The 25054-nt window shown below is 36.4% G+C and overlaps 3 protein-coding genes and 1 pseudogene across 5 annotated transcripts; 2 read left to right on the forward strand and 2 right to left on the reverse strand.

Moving 5' to 3' along the window:
• Positions 1-740: 740 nt before the first annotated feature.
• LOC114748273 (protein GAMETE EXPRESSED 3-like) lies at positions 741-5696 on the reverse strand. The gene is made up of 10 exons (XM_028936630.1): positions 5612-5696; positions 5351-5520; positions 4624-4953; positions 3710-3956; positions 2752-3036; positions 2559-2645; positions 2355-2387; positions 1734-1793; positions 1516-1658; positions 741-1408 (listed from the first exon to the last, which is right to left on the reverse strand). Exons 1-10 carry the CDS (start codon positions 5694-5696, stop codon positions 842-844), a joined length of 2007 nt encoding a protein of 668 aa, XP_028792463.1. The 3' UTR covers positions 741-841.
• Positions 5697-7008: 1312 nt separating this feature from the next.
• Positions 7009-11090, forward strand: LOC114748263 (amino acid transporter AVT6B-like). Of its 3 annotated transcripts, none has more exons than XM_028936624.1 (6): positions 7009-7274; positions 7375-7847; positions 8006-8158; positions 8707-8910; positions 9487-9952; positions 10485-11090. In XM_028936624.1, the coding sequence occupies exons 2-6, from the start codon at positions 7418-7420 to the stop codon at positions 10621-10623; spliced, it is 1392 nt and encodes a 463-aa protein (XP_028792457.1). In that variant the 5' UTR covers positions 7009-7274; positions 7375-7417; the 3' UTR covers positions 10624-11090. The 3 variants fall into 3 exon arrangements, with proteins under 3 accessions (XP_028792457.1, XP_028792456.1, XP_028792455.1); XM_028936623.1 differs by having other exon boundaries at positions 7378-7847; XM_028936622.1 differs by having other exon boundaries at positions 7009-7847.
• Positions 11091-11398: 308 nt separating this feature from the next.
• LOC114748274 (uncharacterized) lies at positions 11399-12589 on the forward strand. Its single transcript, XM_028936631.1, has one exon. It carries the CDS (start codon positions 11399-11401, stop codon positions 12587-12589), a length of 1191 nt encoding a protein of 396 aa, XP_028792464.1.
• Positions 12590-18422: 5833 nt separating this feature from the next.
• Positions 18423-25054, reverse strand: LOC114748275 (mannose/glucose-specific lectin-like; annotated as a pseudogene).

Raw genomic sequence — 25054 nt, forward strand, 5'->3', positions numbered from 1 at the left:
CCACTTGTTATTGACGTGGCATTGGAAGATGATTGGAGCATTCCACGCGAATCACGATCCACACTTCTTTTGTATTTGAGAGAATTAGAAATTTGAATGTACTTTTCCTTATCCCTGTAATCTAACCACGTTAGTGAAGGTAATAAGAAGGGTTGGTTAAGTTACTGATTTTATCTGAAAATAAAATAAATTTATAATTTTATCCATACTTAAATAGAAATTTTTTGCATTTGTATTGCATGTACTCTATAGTTAATGATTTTAAGTATGAGTGATATTGAAAAAACTTAATACCCACATCAAGTGACTTTTTACTATTTTATCTATAATTTAATATATATTTTAAAAGTTGGGAAAAAATATATATTTTAAAACTAGAAGACATCATCATGCATGATTGGGAAAATTGATGTAATGAATATAAAAAACTTAATGCAAGCATTATTCGCAATAAAAACCTAAGCAAATACACACCCGGAGCTAGGATGGATTTTGGGCCAACAACACTCCAGCTATCAATGGACAACCATGAGCCTAATACAAGAATTTCCAACCACTCGTATGTGCAGGTTTTGTGATGTCAATTTCCTGGTTGAATTTCTCTAGAGGGAGATTTTGGGCATAGAAATCAGAATGCTTTGTGGGATTTTAATTACCGACTCGACAATTTCAACTGTGTTAATGCAACAACATCATTACAGCGTTTTGACCAATGACCTTTTGTACTGAACAATTGTCCAAGAGTTTTCAATGAGTTTTTCACAATGGAATCAGGTTTCTGTGCATATATACACTCACAACAATAAATACTGCTGAAGGAGAAATCCCTTAAAATAGGCCTCTAGTTAGTTGAAGATAAGGTTTTTCTTCTCTTTAACCATGTCCTTCTACCACTTCTCTGGACAAACTCTCTCTCCCCTTCTTCAAGTGACATCACTCTCAATCTCTCTTGTTCTTCAGGGGATGAAATGATTAACTTAGGGCTAGCTTTTGCGTCTGATGCACTTATATACCTTCTCCTGACAGACTCTTCATCACTTGATGTGTCATCCTCCATAGATGTCTGTCCATTTGCCCTATCAGATAAGTCCATGCCTTCAAGCATGTTGGCATCTTCCTCAGTGCTACTTTCTCCAGAAGTTGTACCACTGAGTGTATGGAATCCACCCTGAAATGAAGAGACTTTAGCTTTTTCCTTATACAAAGGAAGAAGAGATTTTGATTGTGAGTCAGTCATGTCTCTTCCCAAACTATAGGTGGTTGAGAGTTTCCTTTCAATGCACTCCCTTTCTCGTACCATATCATCCATCTTTTCATGAACTTCATCGCCTGTTTCTTCCTTTAAGGCTTTTTCTTCTAGTTCAGTAATCTTCCTGTCAAATGCTTTCTTCTGGAGTTGAAGAGATCGCTGAAATGAGCCCAGTTTTGCAGATGTTGATTTAAGAAACAAGCTTAATAGAGAAAGAAGTAATGGTTTTAAAGAAAAGGAGAATGAGAAGGATGTTGAGATCTTACTCGCTTTTCTAGAAAGCTACCAAGGCCTTGATTTTTAATTTTCTTTTTTGCCCAGAATGTACAGCAGAATCTCAAAACTCCAGCCAATGCTGCCAAAAGAGCTGACTCGAAGAAAAGAAACAAGATTATTGCCCTTTCATTGCCTGCAGAAAAAAGAATCATTCAAATGTTTAACAAGTATACTTTTATCTCGTTGCTCTGCATAATTTAACTTAAACCTGTATAGATATTCACAAGCTCGGTCCTTGCTTGAGAGCAGCTAGAAGTAAGCTTCTGATCTATAAAGGGATGACAATATTTGAAAATCAAGCCATGCCATCCAGATGAAATTATATAAGCATATGCTAGAGGAAATTGGCATAAAAACTCAATGGTATTAAATAAACCGATGTAAAAATTATAACAGCAGGAATAAATTTGAAGACATGATAGATATATCATGAAGATTATTCCCAATATGCCTTAGGTTGGTCAGCCAAAAGAAAAGAAAAAAAAAATTCTGCCTTAGGTTGCGTCAAATTCCGCAGGAATGAATTTGAAGACATGCCGGATGCAAATCAGCTTGTTTAATGAGTTTTAGCCAAATCCAACTTAAAGAAAATTTGGCTTTCTTAGGCTATCATCTAATTTTCAATGAGCAAAATGCCTTACATGTGTATTTTAGTGTATGTTTTATTTGAAGAACCTGGCATGTAACTAAATCATGATAAAAGCAGCATACATGCTAAGAGAAATTCTCAGATGTAACTTAGCTGGCATTTAGAGATCAAAGACGAGTCATATGATGCAACCGCAACATCTATAATTCAGTTTAACTTAATAGCAGCCAAAATGGTTACCTATTGTACGGCATTGCAGTGGGTTGCCTGTATCTGCATTAAGTATCATAATTAAGACATTAGTGCGTTCAAGCAAATTACTAATCTGCATGATTACTATGTTTTAGTGAACACTACATTGAAAGTATAAACAGCTATCAAGTGATTCTCATAGTGTCCTTTATCTCAAAAGCTGTCATGATATTTAAAGGAATAGGCTCTTACTTGAGGCGGCAAAAAAGGCAAGAAGAATCTCCTCATCGATTATAAATTGACTTAGATCACTCTCTTGCAATAAAGATGAAAACTGGCCTGGTTCAGTCAGCATTGAGGAATTGTGATAGGGTCCAATCTATAGAAACTTTTTGTTACGAAAAAAAGATTATGATAAACAGACAAGGAAAGATATTATGCATACATGGAGAGCTTTCGGACCAATAAATAGAGCCGGTGGCAGGAACCAGTAAAGTGAATAGTGCAGCTTTAGGTTGACCAGCTGAAACATGGGTGGATTCATCAATACCGTAGCTGATTTTTCCTTCCATTTGTGTCTGGGATACATAGACTGCATAACCAGAGCAATCAAGCATAGGACCAACTTGAATGACAACATTCTCTGCATTTATTCTTGAGAATTTTTGAAGAGAACCAGTTGGTGAAAATGAGTATAAGAATCCATCCAATGAACCAATAGATACCCATCCTATGTCAGAAAATAAAATCATTAGCTCCGGAGAAACATCAGACGACTGCAAAAGTTTTAAATTAACGCATGAACTTGAAAAATGGGGTAAACGGGAAAGGGGGACAAGTATCCAACGGTCGAGAGTAAACATCTGAGTGTCCGAGGTTGGAGTGCCATAGAATATCAGTAAAATTATTAGCCAAAGGAATATGCATGTAAAGTGTTAAGTATGGTCAGATCATGCCCTACAGATCCACATGATGAGTTGCAAAAGGGAATCATGGAAAGAAAGTTTCACTTAAAAAAAATAGGGGTGATGGCCTCATGTGCCCATAAAAATTCAACAATGGAAATTTAAAATAAGAAATTTCTCTACAAATTCTCTGGATATGTTTGTTAAGACTTAAACCAGGTCTTTACTAATTGACAATTCATGTAGGAGAAAACAATTTACTACAAAATGATGATTTCAAATGCACACGCTATATATGATCTCAAAAAACACTGTTATTTCTCATCAAAATACTATACAAAACTTGTTATTGTTGGTTTTGGTCTCGCTTAAAGTAGCTATTGAGTCATATTATTGACATTACAAGTCACTTTTCAGTGTACATCGACAGCAACAGATAATCCTCACTGATACTGTTCAGGTTCTTAAATTGGGGGAAAGCAAAAGGTTTGCGCTTACCATTAGAATCAACTACAGGTGCACTGTCTGCTTTGCTCAATGGTCCGATGTTCTTCTGCCACAAGATATTACCTGAATAGACATCAAGGGCCAACAGAAGAGCCTTCACTGGAACAGTTACATAAAGATGACCATTGTTTCCTGGGGTGATTGTGAAAATTTTATCTAACGAACTAAAATCCTGTATCCATTTAAATTGACGGCTGCGAACTGACAAACAATAGAGTTCTCCTTCTGTGTTTGAGATCTGAAATGCGAAAGCATAGCGGTAAAGGAAGAAGGGAAAAAAAACCATCACACATTGAGTTAGTCATTATAATGCCGCACAGAAACAAGAAATATCGCTTGCAACCTTTTAAGAACGCATTTAGCAGTGTCAAGTAGGAGAAATTCATATATCTGCTTTACATGATTAATAGAGATATGTGTTTGGTAGAGTTGGTATGGTAGACGTGCAGCCGAAAATTTTTACTTACAGTTCATCTAATCGTAATAGGGCTGGTTTTTCAAATTTTATTCACGCTAATCTACCTAAAAATATAGCTGCAGTAAAATTTGAGTAACCCTGAATGACGTTGCAATTAACATAGCTTTCCCTTGTAGGCTTCTGGCTGTTCAGCCCACTAAGATATATTATGCACAAAAATATTTTTAATGACGGGTCATCCACTAGTCTGACTTCTTTCCAAGTTAAAATGACTCTAGAATGAGAATAAGAGTGTACACGAGACTGATTTTTTCCTTTTCGTTTTATTCTTCTTTCTTATCTATCTCTCAATTATTTCACTTATTCTACAAGTGCTTATCATGCTTGCAAATGACCCAAATCCTCCATTCAATACATATGTTGCTGTTCCAACAGCCGCGGGTTAGAAAGATAAAATCCAGTGAACTAGGGATGGAAAAAACCTTACATATATACTAGCCTCACATTGATCAAGCACTGGGACTGACGTGAAAAAACAATTTGTCAGATCTTTGCGGCATCCTTGGCGGTAGCCAGATTGGTTAAGCACAGGTCCAACACTCCAACGTAAGCGTCCATAGGACTGGTATGCGAAGAGTCCACGACCCCTGAGATTGATGAATACTGTGGAACTTAAAGTGTTCACTGAGAGTCCAATAATTTCAACGGCGTCCTGTTGATTTGTCTCTGGCCCAAAGAAAACTTGTGCCTCAGGCTCATAAGTTCCACGGTTTCCAAATTTAATCTCCAGCACTCTGTTCTCAGCAACCAAATATATCTGGAAGTGCTTTACAGGAGTTAAAAACCTTTGGAAATTTCAATTGCTTCTCATAATTTTGTAATATACAATTTTCATTTTTCTTAAATATCTGCATAAAATGCTCGTGTTTATCACGTCACCACCATACAAAGGGGGGAAAAATCCAAATCGCAAAAGACATGGATAAGGTAGGCAGAGAAGTGTGCATAAAACCATAAGAGAATCGGAATACATGACGATGTATATACGAAAGAAAGATAAAGACAAGGGCGACGAAGGTGAAGGAAAGTAATGTTAAAAAGACAAACATATCCTCGAGCAGGTTTCAAACATTATACTAAGGTGTCCACAACAAAACTTGTCCTTGTCCATCAAACCAGGATTTTGTTATGAGGCTTACAAATTGAAGACTTACCTTGCCTGGACCTCCACGAAGAGGAGCCATAGAGACATTACATTTGAATTCTAGATGAACAGACCAAGCGATAGTACCATTACTTTCGAAGGCGAAGAAATAATTCTCAGAACAAGCATAAACCCTTCCATCATTTCCAATCAGAGGCTTCGAAAGCCGAAGAGAAGGACCTGGAAAACACAACATGCTCGAGTAAAGAAGTTCAAAGTTTGGGAAATACAGTTATTATGGCGCAATGCAGGGAGTTAGAGAGACACAGACCTCTAGATGAGTAATGATAAGCAGATATAGAAGAAGCCAAATCGCAGAGCCACAGGGAAACCACGAGGAACAGAGAGATCGCCATGGAAGAGTGTGAACTGTTGGATTTGAAGAAATGATCGCGAACTGTAAATATCGTGCCAACAACTCGACGTGGACGATAGTACAGTGTAACCGTTGTCATTACCTCACACCGTGATATGCAAACATGCTTTAATTAATGGATACGTAAAGTTTGAAAATAAACTATATTTTTAAAGATAAAAATAATTTTGCTGATCACATATGCTTGGGCTTAAAAATTACTGCAAGTGCATTTATTTTCAATTTAAGAAATATTTTATACTGGCCAAAAAGTAGATGCTATAGAAGTTAAATATTTTTTCATCAAAAGCTGAATTTTTTTTAATGCCTTTCCTTCTTAATTTTCCAATTTTTTCGAAAAATAATTGTTAATTTATTAATGGTTAATTGTATGATAAATAAAATAAATATAAATCAGGAAAAAATTACTCTTCAAACCCTAAGTATAAAATCAATTTTCCTGTATAAAATGCCCTACAAAATGAGCTTTACATTTATAAGCAAGAGAGTAATTTTTTGATGCAAAAATAAATATAAATTGTTTATCAAAAGATGCAAACCATCTTGAGGCTGATCTGCCTTTTTGGGTATAAAGTATTTTTTTTAATGTACATTTAATACTTTAACATATTAAATAGTATATCTAGCATCCTAAAATAGTTTTTTTCTAATATGTCCAGCATTCTAAAATATTTTTAATACAATTTTACATGTATCAGTTAGAATATTAGATGCATCAAAAAAAAAATTCGAGAGATCAGATGCATATGAAAAAATATTTTAGAGTATTGAATGTATCAAAATATAATTTAAGTGAAAAATATTTTAGGTTGCTAAAAAAAATTAATTTAGGTTGCTGCACCAAAGAAAATCCGAGAAGTCATCTTAACATTTTTTTGGGGGGGGGGGGGGGCCTTAAACGATCCGATTCTTTGAGGATTGCGTAGTGAGCAAAACTCCTATATTTATCATCATATTCGTCGATAGCTCATCACATTGGCGAATAACGCTTCGCCCTCTCATTCGTTCTGTTGTTCTATCTTTGTCAACGCTGCCAGTGGTCCAAGAAGAAAGAGAAAATCTTTATCGGCCCTATAATAATTCATAATCATTGTTCTCCTGAACTCGCACGTTTCATAATAGTCCCAGACGCATGCAAATTGCGGCTATTCTTTTCACTCCATCCATTGATTAGTCTGCAAGGAATCTTATAGGCCACTCACATCATTTGCATTGGCCCTCTCTCCTCCTCCATCGCTCCCTCTTTCTTCTTTCTTCTGATTTTTTTTATTTTTTGCTTGAATCTAGGATTCCGCATTTCTCTCTTCCTCTCTGGATTTTTGGTATTTCTATAATACAGACCAAAGTATCTCGGACATTGTCTCCCTGCTTTCCTTTCAAGGGAGATTTTGATTCTTTACGATTCGTAGAACTGGTTCCTGTATAACCTTAAATTTGGATGCATATCTTGTATACTCAATCTTGATTCTCGTCTTGGTTAGTCGTTGCGATTAAATTTGGGTCACTTCGAATTGTTTTGTTCAAGAAATTAACCTGTGAACGATCGTCGGATTATCAGGTTTGGCTGACTGAATTGCGTTCTTCTACTTCCTAAGAACAGCTTGTGTTTTTCATGACACCTAAAATTTGCCTATGTTTTCTTGTACAATGTTACCCAGCAGAAGTTGATATCTTGATTGGAGAATTAATTGATGTCCGACAATGACGACTGGAAATCTTAAACCCAGGACAGATAAGAAACATTCACGAAAGGGCAAAGCAGATGTTAATGAAAACGAACCCCTGTTACCTAAAACTCAGGAGGTTGATGTTGGATTTGACGATTTTAATGGAGCTTCATTTTCTGGGGCCGTCTTTAACTTGTCCACCACAATTATTGGTGCTGGGATCATGGCTTTGCCTGCTACCTTGAAAGAGTTGGGAATGGTTCCTGGGATTCTTGCTATCATCTTCATGGCTTTCTTGACAGAGAAGTCTATTGAGTTCTTGGTCAGGTTTACCCGGGCAGGAAACTCTGTTTCTTATGGAGGTCTAATGGGGGATTCCTTCGGGAATTGTGGAAAAGTTCTCGCTCAAATATGTGTTATAGTTAACAACCTAGGTGTGCTCATTGTTTACATGATTATAATAGGTAAGATCATCTTTGAATCTTCGACTTAAATATATTTGGTTGAATATCTGCTCATGTGTATATGTTTAGATATTACTTCGCTCTCAGCTGGAACTACTGCTTTGCTTATAATTGAAGTTATTGATTATTGATTGATTTATTTATTTTTAATAATAAAGGTGACGTGCTTTCTGGAACATCATCGAGCGGTGATCACCATCAGGGAATCTTTGAAGGATGGTTTGGTGTCCATTGGTGGACCGGGCGTACATTTGTTGTTCTCTTTACAACTCTGGTTATATTTGCCCCTCTAGCTAGCTTCAAGCGAATTGGTGAGTGAGTTCTTTTCCTTAGACCAAAGTTTAGTTCTCATTTACTATTATTACATGGCAGTGAAACTCTTTTTGCATGAACAACATCTAAGAAAAATAACCGGCCAAATGGGAGCATGAGATCTGACCAACTCCATCTCACAAGTGCTAACAAGAAGGATTAGTCTGTGTCGGAAGTGTTGAGTTTTGACTGCAGCTTAGCATTTAGGCATGAGATGGGTTGAGTACTTCCAGCAGATGATTTCAGTCATATTCTGAGAAGGGTGGAAAATGGACATTAACGTTGCTACAGAAAAAATGTAAAAGGAAAATTTGGAACTTGTTCTGTTGTATATTTTGAATCACGTCACAAGATTTGGTAGATATGTATTTTGGTTTTAGGAGCATTCTATTGCTTTGAACCTCTCCATACTGATTCATGCATTTCACTTGCCGCATATTAAAGCTTTTTATTATCTGCATGTTGTGTGATGAAAAGAGATCTTATTCTAATATATTTGCCTCATATTTGATTACGAAATCACTGAGTGTTGCTCTAATGGTTGCAGATTCATTAAGATTCACATCTGCACTATCAGTTGCGCTGGCAGTTGTTTTTCTTGTCATTGCTGTGGGAATTTCAATGATCAAGATTCTAAGTGGAGGAGTAGGGATGCCTAGACTTTTTCCTGTCGTTACTGATTTCATGTCATTTTTCAAACTGTTCACCGTGGCTCCTGTGCTTGTGACTGCCTATATCTGCCATTACAATGGTATGCAAGTTTTTCATGCCTCACTGCAGGTTCTGATAGTTATAATATGGGCAACTAATTTATGTAGATATAGGTTGATTATTAGCTTGTATGAAAAATCCAGAGGAGTCAATCTAAAAATTTGTCCCTTGACCTTGGACCCTGATCCTGTCCGTGGAGATAATAAAGTAATCATGTAAAGTATGTTAGAACTGATCATAAATTTCAAATCTTGGCAGCATGAGCTAGTGTTTCAGATTATTAATTTGACTCACATTCCTCCTATTAACCTTAAGTCAAATAAAACAGTTAATATTTGTCACTCAAATTGTCATGTTTTATTCTGTTAGTAACATGATTAATGCAAGTATTGCCCTTTCATCTTATTCTTGGTTACTTGAAGTGGGCCTGGCGGTTCCAGACCCGTGCCACAAGTATCACTAAAAAATGGTTACTATTGCCTAAACTGTTTATTACTGAGCATGACATTGTTAGTCAGCTTTCAGGGTTTACCCGTCTGCACTATCCATTTGCAGACCAATATCTGAGTTTTATCAACTTGACAATAATTGATCCCTTTGAATGCTTTATTTGCAGTTCACAGCATAGATAATGAACTTGAAGACTCCAGTCAGATGCAAGGGGTTGTACGTTCTTCCCTTCTCTTATGCTCTTCAGTGTACTTAATGACAAGCTTCTTTGGGTTCCTCCTTTTTGGTGAAGGAACTCTTGATGATGTGCTTGCCAACTTTGATACTGATCTTGGAATACCTTTTGGTCCTTTGCTTAATGATGCTGTACGTTTTAGCTATGCAGCACACCTCATGCTTGTATTTCCAGTTGTCTTTTTTCCACTACGGATCAATGTGGATGGTCTTCTCTTTCCTTCATCCAGGCCATTGGTTTTGGATAACTTCAGATTTGCATCAATGACCACCGGCCTCATCGCTCTTATCTTCCTCGGAGCAAATTTCATACCCAGTATTTGGGATGCATTCCAGTTCACTGGAGCAACAGCTTCAGTCTGTGTAGGATTTATATTTCCAGCTGCCATTACTCTCAGGTCAGTTTTGACTTTGGTCAATGGGTCCTGGCAATTCTATGATGAAGATGGTTCATGAATGTAGTTCTTGATTTTTTTTTTTTTTTGGTGTGTGGCTAGAATGTATTTTTTGAATTTGGATCTTCTAGAAGTTTGGAAAGAAATTCTCTTTGCCAAGTTATAAATAGAGAGAGATATAGAGAGGGAGAAACGTCCACTGCAGTGGATCCCATTTGGATTACACTCGATTTTTACACGTAAATACCTCCATTTTTCTTTATCTGTCTCTGTATCTCTAGTTAGTCCTATGTGAAACCCAGAGAGAGAATATAATGAGCCAGGAAAGATAAAGATTAGTCTTCATTTTGTGCCATGCTAAGAGGAATTTGATGTTTGAACTATTTGTCTTCGCCCCTGTAACAACAATAAAACACGTTAATGGAAGAATGGAGGTATCTCTTAAGGAAGAAACAAGTTAACGATAATGGAAACTTGGCAGGCCATAATTTCTCTCGATGTTTTTGCTGGTGACTAAGTATTCCTTTCTTTGCAGGGATCAATACAACATAGCAACTAAAACAGACAGAATCCTGTCTGTCCTCATGATCGTCCTGTCAGTCTTCTCAAATATAGTGGCTATTTATAGTGATGCCTATACCTTGATAAAGAGGAACCAACCTGCGCTTGCATGATCCCTCGTCTGACTTCTGCAGAAGTATGATAATTATTCTTGGAATTGAACAGGGCAGGCCAATTAGAGGAAGACAATATTCTGGTAAGCTCAATTAAGGGGTTACCTTTCAACTGTAAAATATATCGACAACTCATGCGTTGTACCAAAGTCGGTATAGAGTTAGAAAACGATGGTTTACTGAAGGTTTGATTGGTTCTTTACTGGATAAACCTGCTTCACAATTGGAGGCCTGCTTGCCCTTCAGCCTCCTTTATAAAGTCGTCCTTGCTTGCTGGTTGAGTTTTTTTTTTTTTTTTTTGGCTTGAACTGGTTGAGAAGGTTGGTTGTTGGATAAATCAATGTTTTCCCTCTTAATTTGTATGTATTGAATATTTTGTAGGTATATTTTCGTACTTTTTTTTTGGGGACACAACATGTGTATATCTTTAATTGTTGCGTGTGAGGAAATTTTCGTCTTGAGTGAATTATAAATTTAAAAAGTTAGCTATTTTGTTCTTATTTTTAATGCTGATTATATATACAAATATATATTGGCCAATGATATATATATATATATATATATATATATATATGCATGCATGTATATATAATATTATGTAAGAATATTTTGGATTTCATCATCATAATCATCGTTTTGGTATATAGAAGTTAAGTTGAAATTAAATTTCAAGACTAAGTAAGGCCGTAATAAAATTGAAAAATTAATTGTTAAAAATGTAAAGATGAGAACTAAAAATATATAATAGAGTGAGTGGAGTTTGAGCAGCGAAACGATGAGTGAGAAAGTTAGAGAGAGAAAGAGTGAGAAAACGAGTGTGCACACAGGAGATCCAAGTAATCAGGGGACCTCCCCTGGTGAGAATATTGATCATTCCACCGAGGAGGATGACTTACTAGGAAAGAACATCAAGAAAATGCAAGAGGATACGCCTATGGAAGAGAATGAAAGCGCATCAAGTGGTCCGGAAAAGAGCAACAGCATTAAAACTCAGGGAGAGGATGAGGCGGACGTGAATCCGGGGAATATCAAGTTGGACAAGGGACCTCGAATGCCAACTAAGAATCAAATATCCTACAAAGCTAAACTAATGGGGAGAGAAGAGTCAGACTTTGAACGTGATCTTGAGGAACAAATGAAGGAATGGCTTCTTGAGGAAGAGAATATGACCCCAAGCCTCTCGGAAGAGCAACAGAGACTGCTTGAAACTCTGCCGAAGCTGAGCATGACAGACGAGCGACTAAGGGAGCTGTGTCGCCCTTGGAAAGATGCTCTTATTATCACGTTAATGGGAAGAAGAACTAACCTTAACATGATGAGGGACAGAATTTCGTGGTTGCTAAAAACAGAGAATTTTGAGCTGATCGATTTGCCTAATAACTACTACGTCTTTCGCACAAATAACAAATCTCTGTGCACAAGACTTCTCTTCGACGGACCTTGGGCTATCCAGGCGCACTATCTAGCGGTTCAAAGGTGGAGCCCCAACTTCAACCCCTACTGCAATCGGGTGAAAAAACTAGCCATCTGGGTCAGAGTTCCAACGCTGCTTATGCACTGCTATTCAGTTGAGTTTATGCTTGAGCTGGGGAATCTAATAGGAAAGGCCCTGAAAGTTGATCTCAACACACTTGCTCACCGCAACGACCAATCAACCACAGTGGAGCGAGGCAAATTTGCTAGAGTAAGTGTTGAAGTAGACCTTAACAAACAACTCCAATCGCGCTTTGTCATCAGGAGAAGGATCTATACAGTGGAGTATGAAGGTTTGGACCTTATATGCTTTAAATGTGGCATGCATGGGCACAATCAGGAGGAATGCCCCACTATGGAACCCAGCAAAGTACAAAACATGGAGGGGCAAGCTCCGGCGACCAGCACTCCGTCACCGGCAAAGAAGCAAGAGGAAGTCAATCCCATTTTTAGCATTCCAGGGATGTCAGAAAAGGAAGGGTACGGAGACTAGATGAAAGCTAAAAATACCTTTAGACAAAGACCTACAAGGGAGGACCTCGAAAAGAAGCAACAGGGAAGAGGCGCTGGAATGTCAAAATAAAAAACAAAAGGCACTGAGCACATGTCAGGGACCTGTTTTGATATTCTACAAGAGGATGATTTGGACACTAATACTGGAGCTACAACACAGGGAAACAAGAAAAAAGGACCTGCTACTCAGTGGAGGAGAAAAGTTGAAAAGAACAAAAATAAGGAAGAAGACTCCTCCAAGAAGAGCAACAAGAAAAAGGACCAAGAAAGTACTTTCAAAAGGGGAGAAGCAAGCAGAGGTCAATCAGATCCCAACCAAGAAAATGTCAGTATGGGTGATGATTTTAAAGTAGATGGGAACAAAAAGGAAGAGAGAACAAAAAAATAATATAGGAGAAGCAATTGAGTTCAAAGCCTCGGTTAACCAAGATGCACACTTAAACGAAACAGGAAAAAAATCAAGTGGAAAAAAAAGGAACCAAATGACTCGGCCCAAGATCATCTCCCCCCTCTTGAAACGCAAGTCCACCAGCCGGGCCCACTCGGTAGTAATTGGTTCCATGCTGCGAACTGGACCACTGGAATTCGGCAAGAATATGGATCAGACAAGCCCATCACAACAAGAGGAGAAGAAAGGAAATGAGTCTGACCATGCTGAGAAACTAATAGGAAGAATTCATAAAACCCATTTGTATCATGGAAAGACGGCGAAACCCACCAATCTACCACGAGAACCACTAGACCCCCTAATCACCGTGAAGATGGGATGGCTACGAAGGAAGTTCAGGAAGCTACGGATTTATGGTTTGAGACCAATGAGGAGGTCCGTGAAAGCTTGTATGAGGGAAATGAGACAATGGAGCTGTCCGACTCGGGGCAGTGATGCTGTATGCACTTGTGAGATGTGGTTTTTCTCCTTACTCCCTTCCTCTATTATGATTAATTTAATTTCTTGGAATTGTAGAGGCGCAGCCTCAAAAATTTTTCCTGGTAGATTAAGGGACCTGATTAGAGGGCGAAAAGTTGATATTGTGATCCTAACTGAAACTAGAGTAAGTGGGGTAAAAGCTGATAGAATAGTAAGGAAGCTGGGTTTTAGTGACTGGATCAGACTTGAAGCGACAGGGTATGCAGGAGGAATTTGGGTGCTATGGAATTCGAATGAAATTGACATCCAGTACATCTCTTCATCTACGCAAATCCTTCACATCAAAGTCCTTCTTAAAAATCAAATGTGTTGGTGCCTGTTATCCTGCGTCTATGTAGAACCAAGCCGGATTCTGAGACAACCACTCTGGTAAGACTTAGCTACTTACAGCATGGGAATTATGGAACCTTGGTTAGTGATTGGGGACTTCAATGCCTACCTAATGTGTGAGGATAAGATAGGAGGGTCATACCCAAACTGGACTTCTATGCACCAATTTGATGAATGTGTCCAGCGTTCTAACCTTCTTGAAGTGAATTGTGTGGGAGAACGGTTTACTTGGGAGAAGAATATGCTAAAGGAGAGAATTGACTGGGCTTTCATAAATAAGGAATGGCTTGAGAGATACCCACTTACAGTGGTCCATCACCTGAACAAATTTGGTTCTGACCATAGGCCCCTGCACCTAGTAACTGATGCCAACACGCACTACAGACAACCAAAAGCTCCTTTTCGATGCCAAGCTGCCTGGCTTCTGGAAGAGGGATTCCGAGAGATAGTTGAAGAAAGTTGGAGCAATGGCACCTGGAATGAGAGAGTTAACAAATTCACCACACAGGCTGAACATTGGAATAAATACAAAGTGGGCAATTTTATGACCAAAAGGAAGACTATTCAGAATAGACTAAATGGAATAGAGAGAGCAAGAAGTAGACGGGACAATCAGTACCTCATCCAAGCTGAAAAAGAACTATGGAAGGATTATGACAAGATCTTGGCACAAGAAGAGTTAATGTGGTACCAAAAATCAAGGTGTGAATGGCTTAAATGGGGAGATAGAAATACCACGTTTTTTCATACTTCAGCCACAATTAGAAATAAAAGAAACATGATTGATGGTCTGAAAGATAATCTCGGAGAGTGGGTTTTTGACCAGGAGGCCCTAAAAAGGATGTCAATGGAATTCTACAAAGAGCTTTTTAGAAGCGAAATGGTCAACCATTCCCGTCTGTACACAAGGGTGTCGTTTCCTAACATTACTGAGGAGGAAAGGAGGCGACTTTTAGCAAAGTTTACTGAGGCAGAAATTAGAAGAGCCATTTTTGATATGGGAGCTTTCAAAGCTCCAGGCCCTAACAGAATACAAGCTTTCTTCTACCAAGAGTTTTGGTCAATTTTGAGGCAGCCAATGGTCAACCTTATGAGAGAGGTCTTCAATGAGCCGAGCAAGGTGAAGGAACTAAATTCTACCAATCTAATTCTTATCCCGAAAAAAGAAAGGCCTAAAACAATCCAAGAGTTCAGACCAATCTCCCTTTACAACGTCAGCTACAAAACCATTACCAAGATCATCAGTCTGCGTCTTCGGGGGATTATAGCAAAGATGGTGGGCAATCATCAGTGCAGTTTTATAGCGGGCCGACAAAGCAGTGACAACATCATAATAGCACAGGAAGTCATACATTCCATGAAGCAGAAAAAAGGACAAAAAGGGTGGATGGCGATCAAAGTGAATCTTGAAAAAGCTTATGACCGCTTAGAGTGGAGTTTCATTCGGGATACCATCTTAGAAGCTGGCATTGAAGAGAAGTGTTGTGCTATCATCATGGCTTGCATCTCTACACCCAAAATTAGGGTGCTTTGGAATGGGGGAGCAACTGAAGAATTCAAGATGACCAGGGGAATCCGACAAGGGGACCCCATCTCCCCCTACATATTCACACTTTGCATAGAAAGATTGAGTCATGTCATTGTGGACGCTGTGGGAAGGAAGGAATGGAAGCCAATCAAGCTAACCACCGATGGACCTCCTATATCACATTTGTTCTTTACAGATGATCTAATCCTCTTTGGAGAGGCCTCGGTTAATCAAGCAGAGACTATGTTGGACTGCATTAACAAATTCTGTAATGCCTCTGGCCAGAGGATGAGTAATGCCAAGACAAAGGTGCACTTCTCAAGAAATGTTCACTTCTCAAGAGCTATAGAGCTAAGTAACCGACTTGGAGTTGGTTTAACGGGAGACTTGGGCAAATACTTGGGCATTCCCCTTCTGCACAAACAAGCGTCTGCACTGACTTTTGCTCCCCTCCTAGAAAAGACACAAAGGAGACTAGCAGGATGGAAAAGGAACTGTCTCAACCTAGCCGGCCGAGCTAACCTTGTGAAAGCAGTCTTATCTGCTATCCCTGCATATTATATGCAAACCATCCCTCTGCCCAAAAGCCTGCAAAGAGACCTTGAAAAGAAAAGTAGAAGCTTCTTATGGGAAGATAATGATCAGGGAAGAAAGACACATTTGCTCTCTTGGGAAACCATCATTAAGGACCAAAAATAGGGAGGACTGGGAATAAAGGACCTTGGAAAGCAAAATGAAGCCTACCTGATGAAACTTTGCTGGAATCTAGTAAACAACAAAGAAGCCTTATGGGTTCGAGTACTTAGAACAAAGTATAAGTGCGGAAATGAAGCAATGCCAGAAGTGACCAAAAGATCGAATCGGTCCCTCACTTGGAAGGGTATTTGTGGAGTCTGGAAGAATTTTAAGAGAGGCTTGGGAGCTAAAATTGGTAATGGGGCATCAACTTCTTTCTGGTTTGATAACTGGTCAGAAGTCAATAAACCCCTAATTGATCTCATCCCGGTTATGAAGGCTGGATAAACAAAGAAGAGAAAGTCAGGGACTACATGGACTCACGGGGGGAATGGGACATATTCAAACTATGGGGCTGGTTCCCGAATCATATTATGGATCAAATTATGTGTACACACCGACCTCAAGAGGAGAGAGGAGAGGACAAATTTGTTTGGAAGCCTTCAACTGACAGTTATTTTTCTGTTAGCTCTGCATATCGTTTTCTTTGTGCAGGTACACAGCATAGGGAGAATAATCTGTGGAGTCTCATCTAGAGTTGGAAGGTGCTGGAAAAGATAAAGTCCTTTATATGGCTGTGGTCACATGGCAGGGCTCATACAGCAAAGCTAAGACACTAAAGAGGCCTGTTGGAGAATGCAAGTTGTCCGTTTAATTGCTTGGTTGATGAAGATGGAATGCATCTGTTGAGAGACTGTGTCAATGCAAAGGAAAGGTGGTCAGCAATAATCAAACCATATTTGTGGAGGAAGTTTACTTCCTTCCAAGGAGCAAATTGGATTCGATGGAATTTGAGCGTTGAGGCAAGGAGAAGCTTCACCAGGAAACTTTCATGGAGCATACTCTTCGGTTATATCTGTTGGGACATTTGGACATCAAGATGCAATAGGGTCTTTGGCACATCAACGGCTTCTACAAGGCAGGATGCCAGGTCAACTCTGTTCAAGGCATGTTGGGATCAAGATTTGCTGGCCAGAAGCAACTTCAACAACGAGCAATGGAGACATTATTATGGAGCTGAAACTACAGATAGAGATTTTATCAAGCTGGAAGTAGATGGCTCGGTTCTTAATAATGGGAGTAGCGGCTGCGGTGGACTACTAAGAAAAGCAGATAACTCGTGGATACTGGGCTTTAGCTGCAAATTAACGGCAGTACTGCCAGCCATTGCGGAACTAATTGGAATTATACAAGGACTCAAGATTTGTTGGGAAAAGGGCTACAGGAAAATCGAACTCTTATCTGATTGTGTGGAAGCACTAAATCTGATGATACGGGATTACGACCCTCGACACCCTTTTGCTAATATCATTAGTGAAGCTAGATATTTACTTTGTAATAGGTGGCAAATTTCTGTTAATCATGTATCTAGAACGGAGAACAATATGGTTGATCGGCTTGAGTTTATCCCATAGCTTATTAGGAGGTATTTGTTTTTTCAATCATCCCCCTCCTCCGTCACCAGGTGGGATGATCTAGGAGCTTGAACTATGTTTTGTTGTGGTCTGTAACCTCTTGTAAGGTGTTTTGACTGTTTTCCAGTATTAATAAATATATATATATATATATATAATAGAGGGAAATTTTGATTTTCAAACACAGAAAACCATGATCCTTTTTAGAAATTTCAAGGTTTAATGTTTCTTGACTATCATTAATGTTCTTAGAGCGCTCTCAAATGTCATTTCCCTGTATGCATATAAACATATTTAGTCACCAAAAATTAATAAATGCTCACCTAGTTAAATTAAAAAAATTATAAATAATATGCATACATATATTTACCCACATATAATTAACTAATAATTTATATATCATTCATTATGTTGCATACTTTTTCATTTTTAATGTTATCATCCGGTTAATGCGGTTCAAGATTTATGGCTTTTTCTCCTTATAAAGATATTTCCTCTGAGACTCAAACATGAGACCCAAAGAAATCTAGCAAGGGGTTTTACACTGCTATACCAACTCTTTGCTGGTCATGTTGCATAAATTTATGTTTCCACATAACTAGTTAATTGAAAGAGTAAGAAATTTACTTTACTCAATATCTTAAACTGGTTACTTCAAAGCTGGTAAAAAAATGGTTACATCTAAAACTTAATCTGCCTAATTATCTTCTGAGTTCACTTTAATTAGCCATTAATTAATTCGCTTATCTGTTTTAATCCCAATTAATTAATTAATTAAATTCTCAATTATTTTCAATCCCCACGAACTATCATATACTGTCAGTAATCTAGGATAGGAGAATTAGGGTATGATAGTTAAAGCTACACAAGATAAAGCTAGCAACAAGTGCCATAAAGTAACATATGGAGGGTAATCATCGATAAAGAAATCAAAGACCCAAACAAATTAAAGCTGAAGTCCAAAGATCCCCACATTATAGCAGAAATTTATGGAAAGCACAACAAAATTGAAATCGTTCATAATTAATCAGCCTTCTCACCAGGTTCACATTAAATGTCTCAGAGATTGCTCATATATATTGGAAATTAAAGTGGGGTTTCCACAGGTTTAAGGAAGATGCCAATAGCATCAAGGTAGTAGCCAGCCCTTCCATGGAATCCAACCACTGTATTATTGCTTATAGGGATCGAGAAAGGAGTGCCAAAAGGGTCTCCAAATGGTCCATATGTATCCAGATTTGTAGTAAAAGACAGAGATGTGATCGCTGGTATATCTAAAAAATCTCCATATGTCCCACTTATGGATATTAGCTGCTCAGAAGGCCAGTTAATATAAACCTGCAAAAATCATATCAACACGTACAAACCAGAATATAGTAAGTGTTTGTATATATGAATCATACATATATATATATGGGCTTAATTTGTAATACTTGGGAATGCTTACAATTTGCCTTTCACCAGTGTCGTGAGGGTTTTTGCCACCAAAGGTTGCTGAAACAAGGCCACTTGTGTCCCCAAAAGCTATGGATTTGATGTTTGAACCTGCATGGATGATTATCTGGTTTATCCCTTGACTTGTTGTGTAACTCCATGGATCCCCACCTTCGCTTCCCCATGGGCCTATTGAAATACTTCCTTCTATGTGCCTCTGCATCATACATATGAATGAAATTATATATAGCACAAGACATATGTACATATGTAGTCACACTACTCAGAAGTCATGAATAGAACGACTCATTGCAAACTTCGTGTAAAGCAGAGAACTCACATTATGATACTACCTTCGGTCCTCAATATAAGACCCTGCTTGACTTTTATTTTGATTTTAAATATAAGACCCCAATCCATTTTATCTCTCATATTTATACATTTTTTTTCCAAGATAGTCCTTCTAATAATTATAATTCTAGCCAATATAGTTGATTAGTAAGGATATTTTAAGAAAGACAACATCTATTTATTACGTATAACTAACTTAACTTCTTTTCTTGATCTCCTCAAATTAGTCCATTGGGTCTTATAATTAGGATCGGAGGTAGTAATTAAGAACAATAACAAGCTTTATCCCATCAGATGGTTCTGTTACTAACATTATAGTTATCTTTTTAAAAAGAAATTTACCAAATTCACATGGATGCCGATTGAGTCAAGGTAGTAGCCTGAACTTCCATGGAACCCGATCACGTGAGAACCTTCTATTGGTATGGAGAAAGAAGTGCCTGAAATAGTTCCAAAAGGCCCAGAGTGGTAAGTTGGGTTACAAATGATAGTGATGTGATCACTTCCATTCCAATATAATCTCCATATGTTCCACTTATGGATACCAGATGCTCTGAATGACCATCAATTTCAACCTACACATCATGAAATGAATATGCATGCACAATTAGCTCACACAAGAGAAATTAATAAGTGGCTAAATAAGGAGGACCTAGAAAAGAGAAATGATCAATCATAGTAATTTGATTTGTTATCTCAACTATACAAGCTGACCATAAATTAAATGACAAACTTACTATTCTTTCCTCTCCGTTGTCATTGGGATCATTGCCACCAAAGTTTCCAAAGTAGTTCCCGTTAGCATCTTTGAAAGCAATGGACTTGATATTAATGTCTTCATGAACAATTATCTCTTTTATCAAACTTCCCACCTTAAAACTAAAACCACCTCCGCCTTGACCTCCCCATGGCCCAAGTGAAATGATTCCACGTGAGTAATACACCTACACCAAAATCAATTAGAAGAATCAAAAGTAGCAGTATATAATTTACTAACAAATTGATACCCTTTGGTTCTAAATATAACACCCATTTGTAGTATAATTTACACTACAGAATGAGTCTTATATTTAATACAGGAGGAGTACAATATTATGTTGTATATTTGAAAATAATGAATTTAATTACTTACTGGCTGCACAAAAACGCCCAATGCATCAAGATAATAACCAGCTCTCCCATGGAAACCAACAACAACACAATCTACTATTGGGATAGAGAAAGGCTCATCATCGTCATCACCAGTTGTTCCAAAAGGTCCATGAGTAGTAAAATTTGTGATAAATGATAGGGACTTGATCACTAATAATCCATTGTAATCTCCATGAGTTCCATTTATAGATATCAAATACTCTGAAGGCCATTGAATTCCAATCTACGAATGATACAATATAATTAGTAATTAATGCAAAATATGATGGTGATAAATTAAGTTTTGATTAATATATAATACTCCATCTGATCCAAAATATAACATCTAATTTGTAGTGCAAATTATACTACAAACTAATACATCTTATATTTAGAACCGGAGATAGTAATATATACATATATATCATCAATTAACCAATTAACTCACTTGTTTCTCTTCACCATTAGCATTGGGGTCTCTGCCTCCGAATGTCCCGGAAATATGACCACTGGCATCTCTGAAAGAAATGGACTGTATATTGACTTGTTCATGGATGATTATCTCAGTTATTCCAAGATTTGCCTGGAAACTTCACAACTGTCACCTCGGCCTCCCCATGGTCCTACCAGAAATCATTCCTTTCAACGATCCCTGATCGCAAACCAATATGAGTAGGAGAGAATGTTACTGGAAAAATCAAAACCTTACAGATATATAGTGTTATTACGTATAGAACGTACCATTAACTTGCTTTGATGAAAATTTATGTTGAATGATGCTGATATTATGAAGCTCTGATGAATCTAGTGAATGTTGGTATGTATCTCCTCTATTGTTGTTGTCTAATATATATGATGTGTTTGCGTGTGGACAGATTAGGAATGAAAAAGTCCAATTTTAGGGTTTCATTGATTCACTGTGATGAGTGTATCGAGAGAAACCGTGTGAACGCACTATATTAATTGGAGTAGGTATTCGTTGAACAAAGACACCTTAAAGCCTGGCAAGTGGTGGCTTAAGCATTAAGTTATTCCTTACACAAGATACGAGAGCCAGGAGACAAATTATTCAAATAATATTAAGACAACTTGGTACGAGGATTGATTAAAAAAAAAGGTGCATTGTTACTCGAAGTTTTCAATTAAATGTCGTCTTTGATAATTAATTATGTTGATGACAGACGTGGTTTATTTACGTAACTCAAGAAAAATTTGTCCTATTTTATAAGTGATTTTATTAATTCTTTTTTATAAGAGATTTTCAACGTGTTTTAAACAAATAAAAAAAATTAAACTTCATTAATTTTTCTTTAAAATTTAAACAACGGTATATTATATTTCATAAAAATAAAATTAATAAAATAATCAATGGAGGGTAAAAACATATTTATATGAAAAATTTCTTTCTTTATCCTATAAATATGGATAAAAAATTTATTCTCTCCACTCTATAAATGAGTAGTATTTATTTCAAAATTCAAAGTGAGTTTAGTCATTAACAAAGTGGGGACCAGATTCTCTTAGTGTTATTACGTATAGAACGTACCATTAACTTGCTTTGATGAAAATTTATGTTGAATGATGCTGATATTATGAAGCTCTGATGAATCTAGTGAATGTTGGTATGTATCTCCTCTATTTGTTGTCTATATATATGTGTTTGCGTGTGGACAGATTAGGAATGAAAAAGTCCAATTTTAGGGTTTCATTGATTCACTGTGATGAGTGTATCGAGAAACCGTGTGAACGCACTATATTAAATTGGAGTAGGTATTCGTTGAACAAAGACACCTTAAAGCCTGGCAAGTGGTGGCTTAAGCATTAAGTTATTCCTTACACAAGATACGAGAGCCAGGAGACAAATTATTCAATATATATTAAGACAACTTGTGTACGAGGATTGATTAAAAAAAGGTGCATTGTACTCGAAGTTTTCAATTAAATGTCGTCTTTGATAATTAATTATGTTGATGACAGACGTGGTTTATTTACGTAACTCAAGAAAAATTTGTCCTATTTTATAAGTGATTTTATTAATTCTTTTTTTATAAGATTTTCAACGTGTTTTAAACAAATAAAAAAAATTAAACTTCATTAATTTTTCTTTAAAATTTAACAACGGTATATATTATATTTCATAAAAATAAAATTAATAAAATAATCAATGGAGGGTAAAATTACATATTTATATGAAAAATTTCTTTCTTTATCCTATAAACAGGATTAAAAAATTTATTCTCTCCACTCTATAAATGAGTATTTTATTTCAAAATTCAAAGTGAGTTTAGTCATTATTACAAAGTGGGGACCAGATTCTCTTATCAGTTAAATAATTAAATATAACAGTCCAGAACTTTAAAAAGTTCACTAAAATAAAATATTCTAATACATTCGGTTTCTTTATAAGATTTGAATTTTATAAAATTCATCTAGTCTTTTTGATAAGATATTGTTTGAGACTATCTGAATATTAAATGTAGTTTTTAACCACTCAGTTAGGTTATTTAAATCTTATAAAAAAGAATACGAGAGAGCATCAGTTTGAGTGGAATGTGAACTACTAGGTGGATCATAACAACCCGACTAGGACTTAAATAATTTACTAAAATAAATTATTTGAAAAAATATATTCTTTTAACGCACTTCTAAGATATATCTTTATATATATATATATATATATTATATATATAGGCTTTAATGTGGCCTCCCCTTTTTTTCTTTTAGCTGGCAAAAAAAAATGTGGCCCTTTTTTTTTCCCCCATCAAACACTTGCCATGCTTTCTCCTCTATTTTCTTAGTTTTGCAATTAGAAAAGACAAGATATTCTGGTATGCTCAATTAAGGTTTTGCCTTTAAAATGCAAAATATATCGACAACTTTATATTGCACCAAAGTCGGTATATAGAGTTAGAAAATAATTGTTTACTGAAGCTTTGATGGGTTCTTTAGTGGAGGCCCGCTTGCCCTTCAGCCTCTTTTATAGTGTCATGCTTGTTTGCTAGTTGAGAAAGTTTTGTATTGGATGTTTTTTCTTTTGGGACAAATTAAAGCTTTTTTACATCCATTATTATTGTTGCATGTAAGAAACATTTGCTTGGGTGAATTATAAATTTTAAAAGTTGACTAGCTAGTTTGTTTATACTACCTCCGATCCTAATTATAAGACCCAGTTGATTAATTTGAGGATATTAAGGAAAAAAGTTAAGTTAGCTATTTGTAATAAATAGGTGTTACTTTTTCTAAAATATCCTCACTAATCAACTATATTGGCTAGGAATACAATTATTAGAAGGATTACCTTAGAAAAAAAATACATAAATATGAGAGACAAAGTGGATTGGGGTTTTATATTTAGGACCAAAATAAAAGTCAAACGGGGCCTTATATTAAGAACCGGAGGTAGTATTTTTTATGTTGATTATATATACGAATATATATTGGCCAATATCAATTATAATATGCATGCATGTGTGTGCGTGTGTTATATAAAAAAAGAGGAATGTGAGGGAAGGGAATGAGAGATGCGGTGGTGCGTGTGAGATGGTAGTGAGGCAGAAAGGTAATTTAGCAATTGACGTGCAAAATATGAAAAGACTATTTAAAGTTAGGTTGATCAGAAAATAATATTTGTACAAGTGTTTAGGCAAATAAATGACTTTTAATTAAAACTAAAAAGACATTTTTATTCGAAGTACTTTTGTTGATGTCTGGTTTTTGGCTTTTAATTATATTTGAATTTCTTAAAATTGAGCTTTTCAATATATCATTTAAACAAGATTACGTTAAACTAACCTTTTTTTTCCCCTATGAAAGTTTATCCTGGTATAAATTACATTATACTTTTACATTAATCAACTTTAACCAATTTCAATTTGCATCACTTTTGCAAATGTTAATCCACTTAAGCTCATCAGTTGAATTGAACTAAGAACTTAAAAAATTTAAATAAAATTAGTTAATATGATGGAAAGTTGCAGGTCTACGCTTTCCACTCTTATATATATACTACCTTAGTACTTAATATAAAAAATTGTTGAGAGCTGAATTCGATCCTAAATATAATAAAACTTTAGTTCACTTTGTCTTCTATTTTTTTTTTTAAAAAAGGTCCCTATTGATTTTAAGGGGTTCCCATCAAGAGGTAATTTCAATCATGCAATGCACATGATTGAAGAGGATAGCTTAGGGAAACCAACATAATTATAATAAATAACTAATTTAACTATTTTTTTAATATATATTTTTAAATTAGTTATTTAGTTCTTATATTATGGATGTGAGGTAATATATATATATATATATATATATATATGATGGCACATGTATTAGCTAGCTGTAAAAGTAATAAAGGAGCATATAATGATAATCACATTATATTTATTCACACCTAGGTGGCGATATTTTGCAAACAGATGGTGGGGAGAAGCTAACTGGCGATATGGTAACTATGGATAGAATACAACCATCAAGAAATCAAACAAAGCAATAGCTATGAAAAATAATACACACTTTCCACATCCACACGCTTATGGCATAAAATGCACGGAGCATTGAAGCACACAGCTTATCAGTCAAGAGCCCTGCTAGATTCAT

This window comes from Neltuma alba, unplaced genomic scaffold, assembly GCF_004799145.2.
Source record: "Neltuma alba isolate B1F8T4 unplaced genomic scaffold, ASM479914v2 tig00005664_pilon, whole genome shotgun sequence".
Taxonomy (NCBI): domain Eukaryota; kingdom Viridiplantae; phylum Streptophyta; class Magnoliopsida; order Fabales; family Fabaceae; genus Neltuma; species Neltuma alba.